This window comes from Aphidius gifuensis, linkage group LG2 (assembly GCF_014905175.1).
Source record: "Aphidius gifuensis isolate YNYX2018 linkage group LG2, ASM1490517v1, whole genome shotgun sequence".
Lineage (NCBI taxonomy): Eukaryota > Metazoa > Arthropoda > Insecta > Hymenoptera > Braconidae > Aphidius > Aphidius gifuensis.
This window is the reverse complement of record NC_057789.1, coordinates 24,080,391-24,105,102: the sequence shown is the minus strand read 5'-3', so window position 1 is coordinate 24,105,102 and position 24,712 is coordinate 24,080,391. Positions and strand designations below refer to the sequence as shown.

The following is a 24,712-nucleotide window of genomic DNA, read 5'->3' as shown; positions in this document are numbered from 1 at the left end:
GTTTGAGTTGAAAATATTGAATTTATATTTGAAATAAAATACAGGCCTGTATTTTGAGAATTAAAAAATGAATTGAATTGAATTTTAAATTGTTTTTGATTGATTGAAGATGATATATGAAAATAATTTATAATTTATAATGAAATTTATTTTTGTTTTCTTCAATTGATTTATTCATTGATTATTTTATGTCACAGGGATCAAAGGGAGAAAAAAATGGGCAATCTTAAAATCGATATAAATGGTATGTGAAGGCAGTATGACACCAAGGGAATGATGATGATCTCTCAAATGACCAACAACAAACGAAATACAAGAGAGTATGAAAACACAAGAAGTAGGTGGAAAATACAAAAAATGGACCTTACACAAAGTGAATATTTTCAATCTTTTTCATCGTCAAAGTAACAAGAACCTTCAGGACAAATGGAATTAAAAAAATATATAAAATACAAAGAATAAAAATAAAAACATATCAAGAGTCGTCAATAAAGCCTTTGGTGTAAATTTCCAAATAAAAATTTAAAATTAGAAAAGAAAAATAGTCAATGACTAATATACAAAAAAACATTTCTTTTCTAAATATAAATATTAGAAGAAAAAAAAAATAATTTATTTACAAAAAACGTTTAGGCAAAATTGTTGAAATTTATATTAAATTTTTTTTTTTTTATTAATATACTTTTTTTTTCATTTTTAAATGATAAAATATAACGTCAATTGACGTGGGTTCAATTATTTTCTATTGTAATTATTTATATACACAAATGTCAATGAAAAAAATAATAATAAATAATATCTATGTTAATTTATTTAACTGTAAAAAAAAACAACAAAGAATGAAAGTAATATCAATGGCACTGTTAAAATCATGGGCACTTAACACACAATTATACACAAAGCCAATTAATATATAAAAAAATATATTTTAAAAAAAAACTTTAGGCAAAATTAAATTTCTATAATTTCATATAGATAAATAATGAAAAAAAAAATTATTAAAAAAATTTTTTTAAATACTTTTAAATTTGAAATTTGAAATAAAAAAATTAAAGAATTATAAAAAAATATAAGTAAATAAAATAAATTATAAATAAACAAAAAAAATAATTGAAAAAATATTTGATGATTAAATTAATCATAATGCAAATGATAATATTTAAAAAAAATTATTATTATTATTTGTAATTTGAATGGCATTGTGTAAATGGTGTCGAATAATTAAAAATGAAATACGAGAAGTTAAAAAATATAAAATATGAATGCATGTGCGTGTTATATGATTTTATAAAATTGACAAGTATATAGATTGAATATATTGATTAATCATTTCAACACTCAAAGCGTTAGATAAAGAATATTCTCATATTTTTAATTATCATTTTTTATTTCGATAAAATAAAAAATAGTAAATATCACAGAATTTTTTTCTGTATTATTCATGAAAATTTTATGATTTTATCATTGCATAAATATCTAAATGATAAAAAAAAATTAGCAGAGCAAATAGACGAAAGTGATGATGATAAAAAAAAAAAAGTGAATAAATAAATAAAAGTAGTAAAATTTCGTACACAAACATCAAGCTTAATACCAAAGGTGCCCTATAATAAACGTGTATTTATGTTTTAAATCATCAATCAATTGCGATTTAAATAATATAATAATATTAACTTTAATAAATTAAATTTAAAAATAAACGTGATTAAATACGTCATTGTTAAATAAAGAAAGTAAAAAAAAAAAAGAAAAAGATAAAAGACAATTAATAATTCAAAATGAATAAATAAAAATAATTTCTCTAAATAATCTGATCACGTAAATGATAGTGAAAAATAAAAAAATATTTAAAGAGTAATTAAATTTACAGATAAATAAATAATAATTAAATAAAAAATTACTAAAATGTAATTTAATGAAAGTAAAAAAAATAAATAAACAATTTTAATAATAAATAAATTAATAAAAATTGGTAGGCAAATGTGGATCAGAAGATAATAAAATTAATGATGAAAAAAAAGAAAATTTTTTTAAATAAAAAAAAAAATTTTTAATAATAAAACGAATCCAAGCATATCATAGAATTAAGATGACTGCGTGGCATATCAAGAGGGTGATGGAAAAATATTATAAATTTAGATGAAAAAAAAAATAAAAATATAAAAATTATTGACATTTATTTATAAAGTAACTATCTCAATAATAATTATCAAGTGTGTGGGTGTGTGTGTGTTTGTTTGTGTTTATGTGAAAATGTGTCAAATGAAAAAAAGAAAAAAAATTTAGAAAAATATATATTACATGGAAGTTTTGAGCTAAAGCGTATTTGTGAAAATAAGAGGAAAAAAATGAAAAAAAAAATTAGGTAGAAAATCAGAGATATGTCCCTGGTTGTGTACTAAAACGACGGCCAACTCGGCACGTAATTTGCCCAAGTGCCTTCCCGTTGGTCAAGTCATACTAACTGTACTGTAAGTCACGTTCCGTAAAACCGTCAAATACCGTCACACTTTTAAACCAGCATAAATTAATTTGACCTCATTTTTCTATTTATTCATCATACTTTTTATCAATCCTATCAATTTTTTTTTAAATCTTATTAATTCATCTAAATAAAAAAAACAAAACTATAAATAATAAATTTTTTATTAATTCAATAAGTATTTTAAAATTAAAAAAAAATAATATCAATTTATCTTTTTAAATTAAAAGCTTTAATCATACTCAAATAAAATCGAACCAAATAAAAAAAAAAATTTCTTTTTTTAAATAATATGAATGATTTAAATACGACCGGGAATTTTACTGATGGGACAAGTAAAGAGCAAGAATGAATGAAAAAAAAAAAAAAATCTATTAATTTCTTCTTAAATAAAAACAAATTTTAGAATATAATTATGAAAAACAAAAAATCTAATAAACCCAAGGAGAAAGAATAAAAAGAAAAAAAAAAAAATACAAAAAACCAAAAAAACAAAAAAAATTAGATGTTGAAAAAAAAATATTTAAAGAGGGAGAAAAAGGGGGGCTAGGTTTTTAAAGCTTAATTAATAAATGATAGTAATAATTTACGTAAAAAAAAAATAATGTATGAAGCATTCAGTGATTCATTGACATTTGTCATTAATTAATGAAAAAAAAAAAAAAATTAATTAATTTTAATTTAAAACGCTATACTCGGGCAGACACACATGATCAGACCAGAAAATTACAAACACACACAAAAAAAAAATATAATAATCATTGCAAAAAAAAAAAACAACATAATCCTGTTGTTAATTTAGCATTGACGATTAAATTGCTAAATAAAAAAAAAAAACCAACTAATAATCTTTATAATTAAATATAATCATGAAATCCGAAACGAAAAAAAAACTTGATTAATTATTTTTCTAAATTAACTTTAAATAATTATAAATTTATTTTTCATTTTTTTTTTCATTTATCTACTGTAAAACCAAAAAATAGTAAAAAAAAAAAAATAATATTTATATGCTAATGTCTAATACCGTCCTTTGTATAATTTAAAACTAATTTTTTTTTTTTTTTTGTTTATGATATTTCTGAAACAATAGAATCTCTTGAAACTTGTGATTATAATTATATTTATAGAAAAAAAAAAAAGCATGAAATAACATGAGAAACATATTGTCTCATTTTAATTTCGATGATGATAATTATATAACAATTTTGAAATAAGAAAACAAAAAAAATAATGCTACTACTACTCATTTCGTGATAACGATACATATCAAGTCGTCAAGCTGATGAAAAAATAATTAATATATTAATTAACAAAAAGACATATCGATTAGAATAATGATAAATAAAAAAAGAAGATAAATTTATATCTCTTTAGACTTTTATATATACACAAAATTTTTTTTTTGGGACTTAAATTTGATTTTATTTATCAAATAGATTTAAATATTATTTACACGAGGAAAATATAAGTATCGAGTTTAACTGGCGTTAAAAAAAAAACCAATGGAAGTAAAAATATTGTCAATTTAAAATGATGAAAATCTCGAAAAAAAAAAATCATATACATATCAGTAAATGAAAAAAAAAAATTGTGTTATATTTGTCAATAAAAAAAAAGTGATTAATTTGATGAAAAATAAATTTAAAAAGAAAGTTTGTAATAATTAAGAAAAAAAAAAAAAAGAGTGTGATGAGGCCTTAGAAAATAATTATTTAAAAAAATTAATTATAAATTGGAAATTAATTTGTTAAATTGTTTAAAAAATAACAAAACATTCGAGATGACTATTTACAATAACAAGAAAATAATTATAATTTAAAAAAATAGAAAATAAATAATTGTAAAACAAGAAACTTTGCGTTTCACATTGCAATTGAAAATTTTTGTGGCGTAAACATCTCGTGTTTACCTCCAATTTAACGCCATGATGAACTTACTGCTCTAATTTACCTCAACTTTTATTATTTTGTCTTTATAAAAAAAAAAAAAATTTATTTTTTCCACTTGTTTAGTTTATTTTTAAAACAACAATTATTTTCTCTTTCAATTCGTCTCATAATCTCAAAATGTTTTTGTTAATTAAAAAAAAAAAAAAAAAATTATTCGAAAAATTTACTACATTTCTCTTAGAAATTTTTTTCCCTCGCCCAGTCTCTCCCTCTTTCTCTGTCTTGAATTTCCATCTGAATTTCTTTGTCGAAATTTTAAAAATGTGCGCATATTAATTGAAAAAAAAATAAAATACTAACTGGAGGACTTATTTATATAAAAAAAAAAGTGTTTTACAAAATTATTATTAAAAAATACTTTGTGTAATTTAAGACAATTAGTTATTTAAATGAACAATTACACGTCAAAATAAATTAAAGACAAAATAAATTACGACATTGTTAATTTATTGTAATTTTCTATTTATCTGATTACTATTATAAATTGATTTGTCTTGATTTATTTTGTCTTCTAATTAATTTATCTTGTCGTGTAAATTCTAGAAAAAAAAATAATAAATAGGTTGGATTTAAAAGTGCTTTACAAGTTAAACTGATTCATATCATTAAATAGTAAGCGCTAATATTAATTAAAAATTTTATCAAATTAATCAATTTTATTATAACTCGTATGTAAAAATATATATTTAATTTTAAGATAATTGTAACAGAAAAAAAAAAAATTTCATCAATGAAAATAATAAATGAAATATAAATAATAAATTTTAGAAAATTACTACGAATTAACAGAATCATGATGGACGGAAAAACAAATTGATGAAAAAAAAAAAAAAAATCGTACAAAAATAAAATGTTACCGATTTTAAATAATTAAAAAAATACTGGAAAATAAATAACATTATTAATTTAAATTATAAATAATAATTATTATTAATAAATTAATAATAAAGACGGTGTTTTATGTCAATCAGATATTTTCTACCGTAATTAAGTGTAATTGTACTTGTTGTTGGTTTTTAAATTTTTTTTAAGTTATTTTTAAATTATTTTAATCTCAAAGCTCGTTGTCTTGACGGTGTGATAAATTAAAAAATGAATAATATAATATATATATTAAAAACTCTTAAAATTATAGATGAAAAAAAAAAATGAAAAATTTTGTAAAAGAGTTGTGGGTCTGATGATGAGGCTGGTAACTAAACAAAGATAAATAATAATAATAGAATATAATATAAAGAATGAATAGTAAAAGAAAAAAAAAAAAATTGAGAATAAAAAAAAAATGTAATAGACGAACAAAGTACCATGAGATCCAATGGGTTAAACGAGAAGTGAAGTAAGAGGGCAAAGACCTTCATCTGGAACCGGCCAAGCGAGATACTGAGATCGTTGTTATTTTTTTTTTTTTTTTTTCAATTTTTTTTTATTTTCTACTCTCAGTGCACATCACTGCTCACTGACTTTATGTAAAAGTAATTTTTTTTACTATTTTTTTGTCAAAGAAAAATTAGGATTTTATGTATTTTTTTCTCTCCTTTTTTTTTCGACCATTATTTGACTAAATTAAACTGTAAAAATTATTTTTTTATTTTTTCATTTTAATTGATTTTTTTTTACCTTTATTTTGTCAATATAATTATAATTAAATTTTTTTTTTTTTTTAACTTTATTTTACTGGAAAATTTATTGTAAAATTTTTTAATTTTTTTTCTTTTTTTTTTTTTTACCAAAGATTATTGTTTTTTTTTTTCTATCCAAAGATTTTTTTTGTATTATTATTTTATTAATGACTTTTCAAAGTATCAGCTTTTAAAATGTACTTATTTTAATTAATTAATTATAATTTAATTTTTTTTTTTAACAAAAATAAAATGAAAGAAAAATGTCAGTGAAATATATAAAAATTTGATTATTAATTTTGCACTGTTTATTATTATAAAAAAACCAACAGTGTAAATAAATAATTATCATAAAAAAAAATGTAAAAAATCAGAGGTCAATGATTAGCCAGAAAAAATAATCGTGTCCACATGCGATCAAAATTTAATTGGGCTAGAATTCCGTGCAAGAATCGGGGCCACTATTTTTTTTCATTTAATTTATCTCAGTAACAATGTACGTTTTTTTCTTTTACAATAAATAGCATTAAAAAAAAAAAGATGCAATGATAAATTCCCAACACGCAATTTAAGCACATTTTTTTTACATTGATTTTCGTAAGCTTGCGAAAGCTCAGAAAAATTCAACGAGTCATTAAAAAAAATAACATGAAAAAAGGAAAAAAATAATTAACAAATAAAAATTTTCAATGGTGATGAAATAAACATCGAAAAAAAAAAAACAAAAATAAATAATTATATAATTAATAAATAAAAAAGAAAATTTTTAAACTGAAAATCATCGAAATTACGATGTTCCCTTTACTAGAAATAAAAAAGTAATGGATTTTTAACAAAAAAAAAAAAACCAAGTAGTGCGTTTATGCCTCGAGCTATATGAAAAATATAAAAAAAATAAAATTTAAAAAAAAAAAGAAATAGTGCAGCTTTCTGTGTAAAGTTATTGTGATATTTAATAAAATAACTTTTCGAATTAGCGGTCCTTGAACAACGCAACGTTCTGTTACATTTAAAATAAAAAAAAAAAAAGTGTATGATTAATTATTATAAAATGTAATGTTTAAAAGAAAAAAAAAAAAAAAAAAAAATATACAGTAATGACGAGGCTTGAGTGTAGTTCTAATGTGTCCTCGTATTCGTGGCATCGCGACATTGCTGTATAGAAAAATTGAATTTCGAGAGTATGCATTGTCGTTGATGTAATTAATTTAGTTAACGAGGTAATGACAATCTGAGGTCTCGTCAAGTACTGCCGGATGTGTCTGGAATTTCGATAATCGAGCTATTAACCCACACACAGTGAAAAAAACAAACAAATAAAAATTTTCATCTAAACGAAAAATAGTTAATTAATTTTTCTAAATAATTTGCTCGATAATGGAAATATCTATTTCGCATCTAGTTTAAATCCGTCCATAAATGTGTCTCGATATATTAAAGAGAAAAAAAATTAAAGAAAAAGCAAATAAATAAATATCGAGACACAAATTTTTGCACAATAATGTGCATATTAATCATTGGGACTACAAAAACATATCATATGTAATTATCTACTTATAGAAAAAAAAAAAAAAAATGAAAAAAAAAAAAAAAAATTTTAAGCAATAAGATTTTGTGTATAACTAAAAAATAATTTGTAAAATTAATTTTAAATAATGTAAAATGAAAAAAAAATATAAAAAAATTTAAAAAAAAAAATTAAAAAATGATAATCATGATACACATATAAATAAATAATGTTTAAAATGAAAGTAAAAAAAAAAAAAAATTAATAAATTATAAATAATTAGATTTAGTAGTAATTAATTAATAACTACAAAAAAAAAAAAAAAAAAAGTAACAACATGCATATCAATCGTGTGTCTGATCAAGGAATAGCTTATATTATTATTATTAAAAATATATACGTATTATATAAAATTATATGTATAATCTTCGACATTGTGATGAGGAGTTCATGTTATTATTAATTTGCTTATTATTTTATTATTGATATTATATGAATTATTAAACTGTGAAATAAAAATGAAAATAAAAAATTAATATAATTAAATAATACTTCAGGTTTTAAGTGAGATTTGGAAAATAATAAAAATCAACAAAAAAAATTAATAATTAAGTCTTGTTTATTTATTGTTATAATATTAAAAATTATTAATTATTTTTTTTTTTTTTGTTATTTATATAGGGGTTTCGATTATCATGATTCATGGAAATTAGTTGATGTTTTTTGCTGATCTGATGCAAAGTAAAAACGGATTTGTTTATGGCTCTGGAGTGTTTATTTTTTTCCGGATTATTTCTGTGTTAATCCGTAATTACTCTGCTTTTTATTGTCTTTCTTTTGTATATCCCCGGAATTATTTAAATGTAACAAATTAATTTGAAATTTCGAAAAAACTGCTTGAATTAATTTTCGAAATAATCTTTCTTTAATTATTTCGTTGTCTTTTTTCGTATTTCTCCGGAATAAAATACGGAGAAATATTTTCCGGACCAAGTAAAAGCCCGAATAATATACGAAGAAAATCCTGAGATATATTTTAACTGATAGTAAATTGAACTATTTAATTTATAATTTTTTTTCTATATTTTACAAACCACGATGTTAGAAAAAAAATAAAGCCACAATTTCGAAATTTAATTCCAAATTAACAATGAAATATTTTCGACTATTTTTTTTTTGCATTATATTAATTAAAATACCAACTAACTAGTGTAATAAATTTCAATTACAAATCTTGAAAAATAATCAACAAAAAAAATTAACAATTAAAAAAAAAAAAAAAAAACAACAAACGTTAAAAAAATAAATCAATTAATGTTTGTCGTTATTCTTCAAAATTAATTATCAAAATTAATCACAAAAATATTTAACAATGCAAAATAAAAAGTCTAATTATTAACGTAGTTTTTTTTTTTTAAATTAATAATTAATAATAACCCTGATAAATAAATAGCAAAAAAAAAGAGTTTTTTAAATATTATTTTAACGTATAAAATTCGTTTATTTATTCATTTATTTTTATACTTAATTAACAATAAAAATTATCAATTCAATTTTATAAATTAATAATCATAAATTATCATACATTTTTTTTCTTTTTGAATAAATAAATAATCACTGAGTATTTAACAATAATTGACCAAAAAACTATTTTGTTTTTGGACATGGTTCAAGCATGTAAATCTTAAAATGTTTAAAACTGATTTTCAAATGTTCAGCTAAACGCATTTTAGTATCTTCAATAACATTGATCATGCTATCACGGCAGGGGGTTGTAAGACACTCATTAAAACGTTCCAAAATTGCCAAATCTATTTCTGGCACTCCATTTAGTTCAGCAGCAGTATCAAAAATATCATTAAAATCTTCAGTAAATATTTTTAAATCTGGATTTTTTGTCATTAAACTACAACAATAAAAAACAAATGTTAATTTACTATTATTAGTTAACAATTAAATATACAATAGCAAATAATAAAAATCTTACTGATAATTGTTTTCCTTTTCCAATACAATGCAACATTTTTCATAAAAATTTAAACAATTCATAGCATCAACATTGTTTGATCTTTTTAAATACTCATAAAATATTTTACGACCTTTATCATTTGTCAATGTTTTTTGTACACTATCAGTTATTCGATCAAGTTCTTGTGTTGTTAAACCTGATGAACATTTACCAATACAACCAACAATTTTACCTTGAACAACTGATGTTTTCATTTTTAAATCTAGAAAAAAAATCAAAACAATAATTAATACAAAATTGATGATAAATTATTAAACTAAATAAATATATTTTTCATTAAGAATTCAATACGTTTGTTTGTTATTTTTTTTTTTTGATAATATACACAGCAACACATCAAAACAAGTCACATGTTGGCTTGGATCAATAATGAATTTCAACTGTTTTTTTACTTGAAGGACATTGTTAAAAAATAAAAAATAATATTTAAATACCTTTATTGTTGATTGATAAATAATTATAAATATTTATAATTAATTTTTTGTTGATTAATTTTAATTATTAGTGATGTATTGTAATTTTTCAATGGTTTTTTTCTCTTGAGAAATGAGAATTGTTGTTGCTTGGGTATGGTACTTTTAACTGACTGTAAAAATAGATTATTTTGCGCCGGCGCTCATGGGGTGGTCACCCTTCTTTTTATTTTCGTCTTTCAATTTGAAATATGAATCCTAATAATCACACACACACTTACAATTTAAATTTAATTATAATACACAGAAATAAAATATTATTTGTAAATTTTAATTATTATCAAATGGTTTTAATTGAGTGCTATTTTTGTTTTTTATTTTTTAAACTTTTAATTTGTTAATAATTGTTATTGAGAAATTTTTTTTTCATGTATTTCTACTTGGTATATGGTAATGACACACATGCAAAGTCATTATCAGGTCACGACAGTGTTGTAGACACAGTTATTATGAAAGATTAGCAAGTCGTTTGCTATTGATAAGCGCTAAAATATTATTTCTTGAGTAATTGTGTTTCAATGTATTTTTATTTGTATACATGTATGGATCAATTTTTTTTTATTACCAATCAACAGATGCACACACCAAAATGAGATGAAAAAACAAATTTTAGAATGATAATTGGTTGTCTTTTTTAAATGGTGAAAATGTTTCTTCTAATTTCTCTGTATTATTATAAAGCATATTTATATAATCTAATATTCAATATTATTTAAATTATTATCATCAACTGACTGGAAAATTATACTAAAGAGCTTTTTCTAAAATTAATTATTATGTAGTGATTTTTCTGGATTATGTAATTCACAAGAAAAAAACTGGAACAAACAACTGGAAAAATTATAACAACTGGATGAAAACAAATTTCGAAATCTCAGGCAACCATATACTCCAAATTTGTCTGTTCAATTTATTTATTTTTTTTAATTCTCACCAACTAATTATAATTAAATATTGTAGAAAAATAATGCATTATGTAGTTTATAAACTACAGCAATAATAATAAAAAAAATTATATATTATAATATAATAAAAAATTAGAAAAACAAATTGTTTAAAATTGTTTTATTTTCCCAGCCCCTTCAAAAAGGAAATGAATAATAAATAACAAATAGAAATGTTGTATTTGTTTTTTTTTTTTTAGCCAAAAGATGATTTATTTATTTTTAGTTATTACATTTTTTCATTGGCTTTTTTGACTTCTTTAACTTGAAGACCTGCAACAAATAATTTATAAAACAAATACAATTAGTTATTTGGTAAATTTACAAATTTAATTATTAAAAATAACATAATGTGAATTAAATTATACCTGGTGGAAGTGATTGCTTCAATTTTTCAGCCTTTTCCTTGTCTGTGATTACAAGGGTGTACAAGAATCTGGAGCATCTGACCTTGAATTTGACATTTTCAGCATTCTTCTTTATTTTAACAGCTGTAATTAATCATCACCAAGAACAAAATTAATATCCACGTGTTAAATATATCATTTTAAAACAGTTTAATAATTATTAATGAATAAATTTATATTCAAAAAAGCTACTCACATTTAGCATCCTTCCTTCTGGCTGTCACCAAGAAGTCTTTGATTTCTTTGATTTCACGTGGCTATAATAAACAATAAACAATTATTAATTATTGAAACAACACTCGTCACATGTAATTTTATTTGCTTTTTTTTTTTTTTTTAATTTTGAGGTTAATTGATAAACTTACCATTGTGAGTTTTGTTATTTGATCTGGATACACAGCGTCTGTAATGAAATATAATTAAATATTAGATCACAAATATTATATAAAATTATTTAAAACAATTCCTGGATTACACTTGTTACATTAATTATTAATTATTTTGGCATTATTTAAAATTAGGACTTACCAAACAACGAGCATAAGAAAAAGAAAGGCTGCCAGACAGCAGCGCTTACACCAAAAAAAAAATCCACTGACCAGCCTAACCTGAAAAATTGCTCAATTGATAAGATCAATATCTATATTACCAAGTGTTACCATGTTTTGAAAAAAATCGAATATTTAAATGGCCGTCGAGAGAGAAAACATATATATGTCAATAAAAAAAAAAATAATAATACACATTCCAAGTTGTCAAATGAGCTTTTGACATTTATATTAAAAAATAAAAATTGATTAATCACCATTTGGAGTTAAATTTCGGCATAAATTCATGCCATGAATACCTAGTAAGTAAACAAAAAATTCAGCAATTAAAAAATAATAATTATACTCATTAAAAAAAAAATATTTTCTACATAAATTTATATGGTATCTGTTGTAATTTGCAATGCAAAAATTAGAGCTTATCAGCTAAAGATTATAGCCAGGAAATCCGATTGACAGTGTCATGAAAAACTTGTTGGTAATAGCAAACTAAAACAGTTGAAAAATAAAATAATTTAAACATTGGCATAAAGTCGTCAAATAACAAAAAAAAAAATATTAAAAACATGTATCGTAATAAAGGAATTATTTTCAGTGATCGTGGTGGACCAGGAGTGTCTGGAAATTCATTTGATCGTTGGGTACAAAGATCTGATGTATCAAATGAATCACCAATGACTAAAATGCAACATCAATATTGGCTAACAAAACAGACATTATCAAGAAAATTAGGCAAAAAAGAAGATGAATGTATTGTCTCATCTGATGCTGAGCTTGATGCAAAGCTTGAACTTTTTCGTAGTATTCAAGATTCATGTTGTTATTTACAACGTGTTATTGATAAATATCAAGAAAGATTATGCAGTAAGAAAATTAATTGTTAACTCAAAAATATTGACATGATACATGATATAATTATATTATTTTAGATTTGGCACAAGAAGAAAATACAATGGGACGTTTTTTAAAAGAAGCTGGTAAACAGGATAAAACAAGAGCTGGAAAAATGATGTCTGCTGTTGGTAAATCATTATCATATTCTGGCCAACAACGTATTGCATTACGTTCACCACTTGTTAGATTATATCAAGAAGTTGAAACATTTAGACAACGTGCTATTGAAGATACATTACAAAATGTACAATCAATGGAAAAAGCACGTACTGAATATCGTGCAGCATTATCATGGATGAAAAATATATCACAAGAACTTGATCCAGATACAACAAAACAATTAGAACGTTTTCGTAAAGTACAAATACGTGTTAGACGTGGTAAAGAATTATTTGATAATCAAGCATTTGATTGTTTACAAAAAATTGATTTATTAGCAGCAGCAAGATGTAGTATGTTTAGTCATGCACTTGTACTATATCAAAGTACATTATTAACATTTACTAAAAAATCATCACAAGCATATTCAACAATTGCAAATAGTTTTAAGGGTTATCAACGTTATGATTTTACTGTTGTTAAAGAACTTGCTGATACATCAATTAAATTAGCTAAAGAAACTAGTGGTAATAATGATGATGATGGTGGTGCAGCTGGTGGTACTGCTGATGCTGATCAAGATGATGATGATGATAAAGATAAATTATTATTTTTTGATTCTGAATTTCATGATAATATTGAAGAAGCACAAGAGGCCAAAACAATTGATGATAATTCAAATAATAAAGATGAAAAATTACTTGATATAAATTATGATGAAAGCAAAAATATACAAAAAAAAATTGATTCAACATTAAATGATAATAAAAAACCGTCCGATAAAGTACTTGATGATTTTTTTTTAACATTAAATGATAAAAAAAAAATAATTAATAATGATATTGAAAATAATTTAGCTAAATTAGATCTTGAAATGGATTCATTTATTGCAAATACAAATGAAATATTTGATTTTACAAGTGCACCAATTGTTGATCAATCAACATCAAGTGATAAAAATCAATTTGAATTTTTAGCAAATGAAAATATGACGTTGTTGGATGATATATTGACTAATGATTCAACTGGTAATGCTGAATGGGATGCATTTACAAAAGAATCATTTTTACCAGCTGGTATATTGAAACAAAGTCTTGGTGATGTTACTCTTTGTAAAAATCAAATGAAAACAAAATCATTTAATGATGAAAAGGTAAATTAATATTCTATTTATAATACAATGATTATATTTCATTTTTTTTTTTGTGTTTAGAAAAAGGATAAACTTAAAGGAAAAAATAATTCATGGCTTGATTTGTTTGCTGAGTTGGATCCACTTGCTAATAATCCAATTGAGAGTCTTTCAAAATCAAATGATAATAATGCTCCAGCTTAGTCAGTCTTTTTTGTTCTTTTTAAAGAGAAAAGTCATCAATGTATTTATGATATTATCGTAAATCATTCAACCATACTTCAAACAACATTCCAAAGAGAAAAAGTCATCAAAAAATATTTCTTACCAAAGATTATATAAATATTTTAATTAATAATTAATAGAGTGTATTTATGTTGTCATGTATTATTTTTTATTATTATCTTTTTGTTTTTTTTTTGAACTTAAAATATTGAAAAACTGGTAAATTATAAAACTGATTTTTTTGTTTCTTTTACTTTTATTTAAATTTGTTTTTTTATTTTCTTTTCATTATAATTAAGTATCCAATTGTAAAATTTATATATACAAAATAATAATTATTAATAAAAATAAAGAATTATACAAAGATAATCATGTCATATATACTTTTTTTATTTTTTAAAAAGTTTTAGTCAATTTAATTTTAAAACAAAAATAAAATTTTAAACTAATTTATACAAAATAAGACTAGTCTGCCAAGTGACGATATAATTTATTATTATTTTTTTAAAATTGATTAATTTATTTTTGATCTACTTTACGTTATAATGAAGACACAATGACATGATATATTTAAAAAACAAAAAAAAAAAAAAAGCCAACAAATCGATCACAGTGTTATTATTTTTGACGCAGAATTTAAAAAGATACTAATTAAAATATTAAAAAATGAAAAAAAAAAAAAAATAATCATTAAAGTAAAAAGACCTAGGTAATGATATACATATAAACTGTGACTATTCAGGGATCAAAAAATTGTGCCAATGCAGTCCTCACCCTGCAATAAATAAAATAAACTAATTAAATTTTTTCGAAAGATAAAATTATCAAAATAAAGCAAAATATTAATTAACATACTTGTCATAAAGCTGTGAATCTTTATTAAAACGTAGATGTTGAAGTATTCTATAAAATCCAAGTTCACGTAAACGTTCCTGACGTTGTTCAGCACCTGGTTCTTCTCGCCATACCAAATTACAAACACAAAAAATAGCAGCAATATTTAATTTAACATTGGTATGCATCTGTAAATAAAAAAGTATAAAAATAAATATTTATATCAATTAAAAATAATAATCAATAAACACAAAAAATAATAACCATGTAATCCATAAGTTTTTTTAATACATCCTCATTAGCCATAATATGATCACGTGCACGATCACCATCAGCAACATTAGCAAGGATGCAGAGTGCCTGCTCTTTAACATCCGCTGGATGATCATCTTCTAATACAAGTATAACAGCTTGCATAACTTGTGCAGCATGTTCATCCATAATACGATCAATATGTGCTTTTGTTGATAATAAATTTCTTAATAAACCAAGTGTTTTCATAACAACTGGTAATTCTGAATCAGCAAGTAAACGAAATATTTGATCAGTACCAAGACATGTAAATATTTGTGATTTAACACGTTGTTCAGCTTGAAATGCAACATTCATTAATGCCCATATACCATTTAAACGTAATGCTGGATCTGGTCTTTTAGTTAATGAACATAATAATTCAACACCACCAGATTCAAGTATTGGTTCTTTACTTGGACTAAATTCTAATAATAAATTACACAATGTACTTGATGCAACTGTTAATAAATCTTCTTCACCACCATCATTATTAATATTATTAATATTGTTATTACTGTTGTTGTTGTTGCTGTTGTTGTTATTGTTGGTGGTATTATTAGTATTATTATTACTGTTATTAATATTATTATTATTGTTATTATTGTTACAACTACTATTAGCACTATTATTAATATTATTAATATTAGTATTAATACGTCCATTATCAGCAATACCAAAACCTTTATCAGCACCATGTAATAATTGCATTAATGGACGCCATACAGCATGATCTTGAAATGTTGTACGTAATTGTTGTACACTACGTGATAATGAATGTAAACAACGTACAGCTGCTAATCTAACACGTGGTCCACCAGGATCTTGTAAACCTGATACAACAAGATCCATTAAATTTTCAGTTTCAATAATTTTTTTTCTAATATCTTCATCATTTGCACCAAGTGATGAAAATGCACGAAATGCTGCTTGTCTCATATCTTGTGATATTTGTGTATCTTGTACTTGTGGATGTGGACGTAATAATTCAGCAAGTGTTGGTATTAAATGATTACTAATTGATGCTAAACGTTGTAAATCAGTATCAACTTCAGTTAAATATGCTAATGTTTCAGCAGCAGCAATACGTTCACGTGGTGTTCTATCACGATGACATAATCTAACAAGACATGGTAATGCACGATATATAACACGTGAATCTGTTGATGTTAATGCACCAGCACGATGTAAATATGATATACATCTTGATGCTTCTAATTGTACAAGTGTATTTTTATCACGTCCAATTAATTTACCTAATATTGTTGGTAATGTTTTATCATCATTATTTGTTATTTTTGTATTTGATACTATTGTTGATACAATACGATTTTGATAACACATATTTGCAAGACATGCTAATGCTGGTAATTGTACTTCAGTTAATGGTGATTCAAGTTGACATAATAATGCATCAATTGCACCACCTTTCATTAATGTACTTTGTTCATCTTGTGTTTTACATGCTGTTGTTAATATTGTTGACATACAAATTTGACACGTTACTGATTTACTTGATAATGATAATAAACATGGTACTAATTCAGAATTTTCATATATCATTTGTATTGGTGCACTTTGATGCTGGAAGACTGTTCTTAAACATCTTAAACATGCTTCAATTAAATTATCTATTAATTTTTCATTATCATTATTTGTTGTTGTTGATGTTTTTGTTGTTGATAATAATACTTGTAATATAAGTGGTACAACACCAAGATCAATTAATGCCAATACATGTTGATCAGTACCTTTAGCTAATGAACCAAGTGTTACAACTGATTCAAGACGTATTCTTTCACCAACATTTATTCCAGATGTATCACCTAATAATTGTAACAAACGTGGCACAACACCTTGTGCAATAACTGATCCTTTTTGACGATTACTACCAATTACTGAATTTTTTAAACATCTGAAAAATTATATTATTATTATTTTAGTAATTTAAATTATATTAATGTGCTATTATTTATTATAATATTTATCATTACATTATTGCTTCAAGACACTTTTGTGGGTCTGGCGAATACAGCTCGTCAATATAACTTCTTGAGCTTTCAACATCCTGAAATCATGTTAATTCATTTAATAAATATAACCTATAATAATTATTAGTATTTATTTTCTTTTTAACAAATCATTATGTCATTGTTGCTTATGTTATTGTATATCTTTTTATATTTCTATTTTTATTATTAATTTATAAGTATGACGTTCATGAAAACGCAGTTGTACCAGGTCAAAAAGTCATTTTTTTATATTTATATTTAAAACTCACCATAAACGGCTGCATCACCGAGACCATTATCAATTGCACAATTTAATTTACATAAATATTATCATTCATTAATCCAGTATTTAAACAGGATTATTAATAATTATAAATTTTTTAATAATAAATAAATAAATAAATAAATTATAGAGCTACACGCCGAAATTTTTCACGTCACGAGGACACTCAGTCAAACTCTCCTTGCTCACTCTATTTTTCTCTCTTTTTTTTTCGAAAAAGAAAAAATTTTTTTCTCAACTTTTCGATTTGTTATTATTATTTATTCGTCTTGTTGGTTATTACGTGAATCGAGATAATATTTTTTCTTTATCTGGTGCGGTGGTTAGAATGAGACAGCTGATTGATTATTATTATTTTTTTTATTATTTATTTGACAACCCCCCTCTTGCCCCCCTTGATGACTGTCATGACCGATCAATCGATGATCAATCGTAACCAACTTCACATCAGTTCGAAAATCGAAATTCATTTGCCAAGAATAATTTGAGGTTATGTTTTTATATTTTAATAAAAATTGAAATACTACTCCAAAAAATAATAATAAATAAAGTTTGTTGTTGTTTTTTTTTTAATAAACTTTTATTTAAGTATTTTATTTTATTTAATTAATAAACTAATTGGCAAATTTAAATTGTTGTTTATTTAAAAAAATCATCATGGCGTTTGTTGAAAAAATAACAAGTTTAATTCGTGCTAGAAGTAAGCCAATATAATGACATTAATTTATAGCAATTTATTTATTTATAATTTATAAATTTTTAATTAATTATTGTGTCATTTATTTTTAGCAGGTGTTTATTCAATTGTCAAAGGAATTCATACGACTTGTGTCATTCAAATTGATCAAAAATGGAGAAGAGAGTAAATAAATTTTCGAATTGAAATTATTTAAAATTAATAATTAATTATGGTTTTATTAATGCAATTTATTGATGATTTAATTGTATTTTATAGAAATCGTTTGCCAAAAAATCCAAATAAATTTGGAGCTCTTACAAATCTTCCGGATTATTCTTTTGTTGATGGAAAACCAGTACCATTTGGAATAAGACAATATCAAAGAATACAAAAACAACGTGAATATTTGGTAATTATTTATAATATTATTTGGAAAAATAATATTGATATTTTAATCATTATATTTATATTTTAGGAAAAAATTCAAAAATTAACAAGTGAAGTTGATTATGCTGTTTTGAGACATGCAAAAATGCAAGAAAAAATTATGGAAAATAGACAAAAAATTATAAGTAGTAAATTCAAACCAAAAGGACAACAATTAATCAATGAATCAACATCACAATCTGATCAAAATTAAATTAGTTTATTAGACATATGTTTATAATATTTTTTTTTTTATTCAGTTGTGAAAAGTGTATAAATAAATGTGTGCAAAAAAAAAAAAATAAAAACTGGGTGATAGAAAAAACCTTTTCGATTATTTATTTACAGAAAAAAAACGTACGAATAGAAATAGTTGATCAAATTTATAATTAAGTAATTTAATTACTTGATTAATTATAATTTTATTTGCAATATTTATTATTAATTTTATCATTTTTTTAATGATAAAATAAGACTAGAGACCTCTGGCCTTGATCGTCATTTCTTAGAAAAAAAATTTGCAAAATTCATTCGCTAGATGACAATACATTCAACTTCCAGTGTCGTCATGCATTGTTATTGTTATTATAAATTAAAAAATAAATAAATAAAAGCTAACATTGCATATTTTATTAAAAATTAATTTTTATTAATTATCTATTAAATATTTTAAACAAATAAAACGAAATTCGTGTAAAATAAATCGAAACGAAACAAGACAAAAATTATTAGTAAACAAAAATAGAAAAAACAGTTGTGTCAGTGAATCAGATATTTGATATGTTTTTTTTTTCTAATACGTATTATCAACAAATAGAAAAATAATAAAATAATAATCTTAAATTAAAAAAATAGCTAATTTTATGTTTTAAAATGACATCTGTAGATTCAGGTGTTGATACTGGTAATGATTCAAATGACAGTGGTCAAGCTGAAATACAAGGATTTAATGGATTTGTACGTGGCAAAAGTTTGACAACAAATGGAAGCATAGATTCTATAAATAATAAAAATCAAATAAATGAAACAACTGATAATAATCAATCAAATATTAGCAATTTAACAACAACAAAAACATTATGTTTAAATAAATCATCATTTAATAATTCAATGCCATGTTTATCACGTAATGATTTAGAAGCTGGTTCATCAGTATCATCACTACAAGTTTTTTTTCAATTTGATAATTCACAAATTGATAAAGAACCATTAAGATTAAAAACGGTTAATACAATATTTATTAATTGCAAATAATAATAATTAATATTTCATTCAATTGTTTTTAATTTTTTGTTTATTTTTTACAGCAATATTCATCATGTCATCCTGATGGATTTAGACTTGAAGATCCACGTAAATATAAATTAAATTATGATGAATTTTAATTATTAAAATGTAGATAATATTATAAATTTTTTATTTAACAACAGGTTGTTCAAATGTACGTCATTTTTTTCACAATGATGAATTAAATATAGACAAAAAAATGAAAGCATTATCATCATTAAAAGAAAGGTGTAATTTAAAGGGTAAATTTATGATGAGAAATCATAGAAGAGAAGCATTAGAGCCATTTTATACATCACATTGGAGTCGTAAAATGCGTCTTGCTGCTGGAACAAATAACATTGAATTAATGACACATATACTTGAACGTGGTGTATCACCAAATGATGCTGATGAACAAGGTCGTACTGCTCTTCATTTAGCATGCTCAAGGTATGTAATTATAGAGTATATATTTTATATTAAATAATAGCTAATAATATATGTTTTTTGTTTGTTTTATTTATCAAGAGGTTACTCGGAAATGGTTAAATTATTGTTGGATCATGGTGCAAATCCAAATCAAATTGATAGTCTTGGTAATACACCGTTACATTTGGCAGCTATAACAAGTAAAATATCAGTTGTAACATTACTTTTAAAAGCTGGAACAAATGTATTGTCATCAGATAGACGTGGTTATAATCCTCTACAATTAGCACAAGCTAAATTACGAATGTTACAAAATTGCAAAGGTTCTGATACAAATAGAATTAAAGATGAAATTCATAAAGTTGTTAATATGCTTGTTGCATATTTAGAAAAAAAAAATGATGTTGGTGAACAAATTGAAGCATTAAGTTCATTTTGTTCAAAATTATCATTATCAAATACAAATGATCAAGTACAGGGTGATGTTAAAAATTTACTTGCAAGTATTGATTCACTTAGTCTTGCAAGTTGAATAAAAAAAAAATTTACTTTTCTTTTAAATCTCAATTATACAATTATTATTATTCAAATTTTATAATTTTTTTTTTCCTTTTATTTGATTTTTTAATTTAAAATTGAATAATAATTTTAATTATTAATTTTTTAATTATTTTTTTCTGTTATTTAAAATTAAATAAAATGAAAATATTATTTTTAAAAAAACAAGACATTATTTTAAAAATAAAAATCATCAATTTTTTTTATTTTTCATAAACAATTATTAATTGTTGGTTGTTTTTTTTTTAATTATTATTATTGAAAAATATATATATTTAAGTTTTTTGAATTATTTCTTTATAAATGTAAAATATTTATCCTTGACTTTAATATGTCTTGTAAATAATTACGTGAGAGAATACATGTTTTACAATTGTATGCCCAGAATAAATAACTTCTTATGCAGTAATTTTTTTATTCTTGGTTTTTATATTAACAAAAAAGACAAAAAAAAACAACATAAAAATAAAAAATTATATTATGTATCTTAAAACGGTGGTGTTATTTTATTGAAACCCTGAAAATTTATTGAACCAAGGATTTATAAATAATAAAAATGCTATAATTTTTAGAAAAATATTTATTTTATTTCAATTGAAATAATTGCTTATATTTTAAACAATTTACTTTTAACTTTTATCAAAGAATATTAACAACTTATTTGTACATTTAAAACAATAATTCAATGATTAATTTAAGCTTGTTAATTAGCTGATTTAAAAAAATATAATGTTGATGAATCATCATCATGTTATTTTGAACAATTTACTTTTAGCTTTTATCGAAAAACAATGACAACTTATTTATATTTTTAGAAAAACAATTTATAAAAAATAACAAATATTATTAAATATTTAATAATTAATAATTAAATGATTAATTTTAGCTTGTTATTTAGTTGATTTAACAAAATATAATGTTGATGAATCATCAAGATGATTTGATTAATTAAATACACATTTTTATTTTGATAAATTTAAACTAATAATAACCACTCGATGAACATTTTCAAAATAATAATTTTGTAAATTAAATTTCAGGTATAACTAATTCAATATTTTCCTTGTCATCTTGTGGAAAATTTATTGAACCAAGGATTTTATAATCAATAAAAATGCTAATTAAAAAAAAAACACATATTTCATTTCAACTGAAATAATGGCTTATATTTTAAACAAATTACTTGTGGCTTTTATCAACAAATAATTTACATTTTTAGAAAAATAATTAATAGAAAATAATAAATATTTCTAATATTCAATAATTAATAATTTAATTATTAATTTAAGCTTGTTACTTAGTTGATTCAATAAAATATAATATTGATGAATCATCAAGATGACTCAATTAATTAAAAACACATTTTTGTTTTGATAAATTTAAACTAATAACAATAACCACCTGATAAACATTTTTAAAATAATAATTTTATAAATTAAGTTTCAGGTAAAACTAATTCAATATTTCATTTCAACTGAAACAATTGACTTTTAACTTTTATCAAAGAATATTTTAGAATTATTTATATTTTTAGAAAAATAATTAATCAAAGATAACAAGTATTATTAAATATTAAATAATTAATAATTAAATGAATAATTTGAGCTTGTTAATTAACATAATATTTTGTTGAATCATCATGATGATTCAACTAATTAAAAACACATTTTTTTTTTGATAAATTTAAACTAATAATAACCACTCGATAAACATTTTTATAATAATAATTTTAAAAATTAAATTTCAGGTAAAATTAATTCCACATTTTCATCGTCACCTTGTGATTTTTCTTCTTCAATTTCATAGAGATGTTGTGAATTTTTTTTGAGTTTATCAAATGATACACTTATTAATTCGAAACTTGTTTTAAATTTATTGAATAACATTTTTTCACATTCATTCATTTCAGATGTTTCTGATAAAAAACATTTATCTACAATATTACTTGTATCTTTGTAAAATTCACTTAATGTAGATATAGCATCTAAATTAACATCTGCTGGAATTGATTTATCAGCATATAATTTTTCAACAAGATCAATTGTACTTGACATCATTTTACTTTCAAAAATGTCAAAACTCTTTTGCCATTTGTTTGGATTAGTTCTTGATGATGATGGATTATATTTTTCTACACTATCATCATCATCATTATCATCATCATCATCATCATCTAGATCATATAGCCAGTGTGCTTTTCCATAATGAAGCTCCAATGAATACACTCGAGTGAAATGTCTCATGCATCCTTTGATAGGACAACGACAATTTTTATTGAGAGTTTCATGTTGAATTCGAATATGTTGTCTGAAACTACCACGTCCATCTGATACTTTAAAATTTTTTGGACAGAATGGACATGGATATCGTGATGTCTTCATGACACTAGCATCCCGAAGAAAAAGAGAAGTCATGATTCTGTCTGATGCAGGCACTCGTTATTTATAAATAACGAAAAACAAGATACGAAAATTCCAATTTCTACCAAAAGCTGTATCAGATGTTTATCGTGTAATTATTAATTAGTATAATTAATATTTATATATAGTTTTTTGAGTTTTATTTTAGGTTTATTTATCTGGAAAATAAAAAAAAAGGGTTAAAATATTAACGATAATTGGGTGCAAGTATGTAAACGAATGTTTAAAAATTTTGTCAAGTTTTTAATGACAACAATGATGTTTGTTATTATAATTAAACTAATTATTAACTTAATATTTATTTAGAAATAGATTATTGATTGTTTAACTTACTCTTTACTTAGTATCAATCAGTATCAATATAATAAAACTGAAGAGTGTGAAGACTGAATCACTTATGAGTTATGTTTATTGTGACGTAATCACTTATGTTTGCAAGTTTGCAACACTGTATTTAAGAGTGCAATGTTGTCACCTTGTTCTCATTACTCCCAAAATTTAAATTTTTTTCAAAAACATTTTTAAACAAGTGGAATTTCCGAATGACTTAATTATTGTTTCATAGTAATCTTAATAATTAAATAGATACGCAAAATATATTGGATAATATGCTCATGCATTTGTAGAAATTTTTTATTTTTTTTTGGCCTTGGAATGTTGATCTTTGGTATTGTTATTATTTAAGGTACACATGAATAAATTTCATTTAATAAATAATTGTATTTTTTTTTCTTTAATTTGCTTTGTTTTGTATTCAATTTATGTATATTTTTAAAATAATATCAATCAGTACCAATAGAAAATTCATTACTTTGAGTCGTAAAAAATAATTTGTCTGACTTGAACAATTTATAAGTATAGAAACAAATTTCAAAAGAAATCTAAAGCGATAGAAATTTTCGACAGTATTTTGTTAAATAAGTAAATCTTTGGCAACCTTTGTATATTTGTGTTTCTTATCTTTAACTCTTTCAATTTTTGATTAAATAAATAACGGAATGGTTCATCATTTGCAATATTTTAGATGAAGGATATTTAGTTAAATCTAGTTCCGTCAGATTACGTATTTACATAGATGAAGATTTATTTATTGATGGTTGAACTAAAGTTGGTGACCTTCAGCAAATTGCCTTTATATTCAAGTATTTTCTTCATTAATTTTTTTCTATTTTTTTTTGTTTAAATATAAATTTATAAGAC

General features: G+C 22.6%; 7 protein-coding genes across 7 annotated transcripts in view; 4 read left to right on the top strand and 3 right to left on the bottom strand.

Moving 5' to 3' along the window:
- The window catches only part of LOC122849667 (protein couch potato-like), a 37,443-nt gene extending 30,851 nt beyond the window's left edge, over window positions 1-6,592 (top strand). Inside the window, exon 9 of the mRNA XM_044148442.1 lies at window positions 198-6,592. Within this exon, the coding sequence (XP_044004377.1) occupies window positions 198-230 (33 nt within the window). The 3' untranslated portion in view covers window positions 231-6,592. The remainder of the gene's footprint in view (window positions 1-197) is intronic.
- A 2,564-nt stretch (window positions 6,593-9,156) lies between these two features.
- On the bottom strand, window positions 9,157-10,351 carry LOC122849615. The gene is made up of 3 exons (XM_044148383.1): window positions 10,024-10,351; window positions 9,548-9,791; window positions 9,157-9,466 (listed from the first exon to the last, which is right to left on the bottom strand). Exons 2-3 carry the CDS (start codon window positions 9,781-9,783, stop codon window positions 9,208-9,210), a joined length of 495 nt encoding a protein of 164 aa, XP_044004318.1. The 5' UTR covers window positions 9,784-9,791; window positions 10,024-10,351; the 3' UTR covers window positions 9,157-9,207.
- Window positions 10,352-11,231: 880 nt separating this feature from the next.
- LOC122849659 (60S ribosomal protein L38) lies at window positions 11,232-12,021 on the bottom strand. Its single transcript, XM_044148433.1, has 5 exons — window positions 11,942-12,021; window positions 11,779-11,816; window positions 11,610-11,670; window positions 11,375-11,497; window positions 11,232-11,279 (listed from the first exon to the last, which is right to left on the bottom strand). The coding sequence occupies exons 2-5, from the start codon at window positions 11,779-11,781 to the stop codon at window positions 11,236-11,238; spliced, it is 231 nt and encodes a 76-aa protein (XP_044004368.1). The 5' UTR covers window positions 11,782-11,816; window positions 11,942-12,021; the 3' UTR covers window positions 11,232-11,235.
- Window positions 12,022-12,119: 98 nt separating this feature from the next.
- On the top strand, window positions 12,120-14,688 carry LOC122849574 (islet cell autoantigen 1). Its single transcript, XM_044148334.1, has 4 exons — window positions 12,120-12,263; window positions 12,557-12,825; window positions 12,891-14,107; window positions 14,168-14,688. The coding sequence occupies exons 1-4, from the start codon at window positions 12,253-12,255 to the stop codon at window positions 14,288-14,290; spliced, it is 1,620 nt and encodes a 539-aa protein (XP_044004269.1). The 5' UTR covers window positions 12,120-12,252; the 3' UTR covers window positions 14,291-14,688.
- Window positions 14,689-14,785: 97 nt separating this feature from the next.
- LOC122849551 (armadillo repeat-containing protein 8-like) lies at window positions 14,786-18,321 on the bottom strand. The gene is made up of 5 exons (XM_044148290.1): window positions 17,718-18,321; window positions 17,431-17,504; window positions 15,410-17,351; window positions 15,167-15,333; window positions 14,786-15,086 (listed from the first exon to the last, which is right to left on the bottom strand). The coding sequence occupies exons 1-5, from the start codon at window positions 17,742-17,744 to the stop codon at window positions 15,050-15,052; spliced, it is 2,247 nt and encodes a 748-aa protein (XP_044004225.1). The 5' UTR covers window positions 17,745-18,321; the 3' UTR covers window positions 14,786-15,049.
- Window positions 18,322-18,388: 67 nt separating this feature from the next.
- Window positions 18,389-19,162, top strand: LOC122849620 (39S ribosomal protein L52, mitochondrial). The gene is made up of 4 exons (XM_044148390.1): window positions 18,389-18,431; window positions 18,524-18,593; window positions 18,687-18,819; window positions 18,886-19,162. Exons 1-4 carry the CDS (start codon window positions 18,389-18,391, stop codon window positions 19,048-19,050), a joined length of 411 nt encoding a protein of 136 aa, XP_044004325.1. The 3' UTR covers window positions 19,051-19,162.
- Window positions 19,163-19,395: 233 nt separating this feature from the next.
- On the top strand, window positions 19,396-21,586 carry LOC122849583 (serine/threonine-protein kinase TNNI3K). Its single transcript, XM_044148347.1, has 4 exons — window positions 19,396-20,060; window positions 20,144-20,189; window positions 20,267-20,555; window positions 20,634-21,586. The coding sequence occupies exons 1-4, from the start codon at window positions 19,710-19,712 to the stop codon at window positions 21,064-21,066; spliced, it is 1,119 nt and encodes a 372-aa protein (XP_044004282.1). The 5' UTR covers window positions 19,396-19,709; the 3' UTR covers window positions 21,067-21,586.
- Window positions 21,587-24,712: the final 3,126 nt, after the last annotated feature.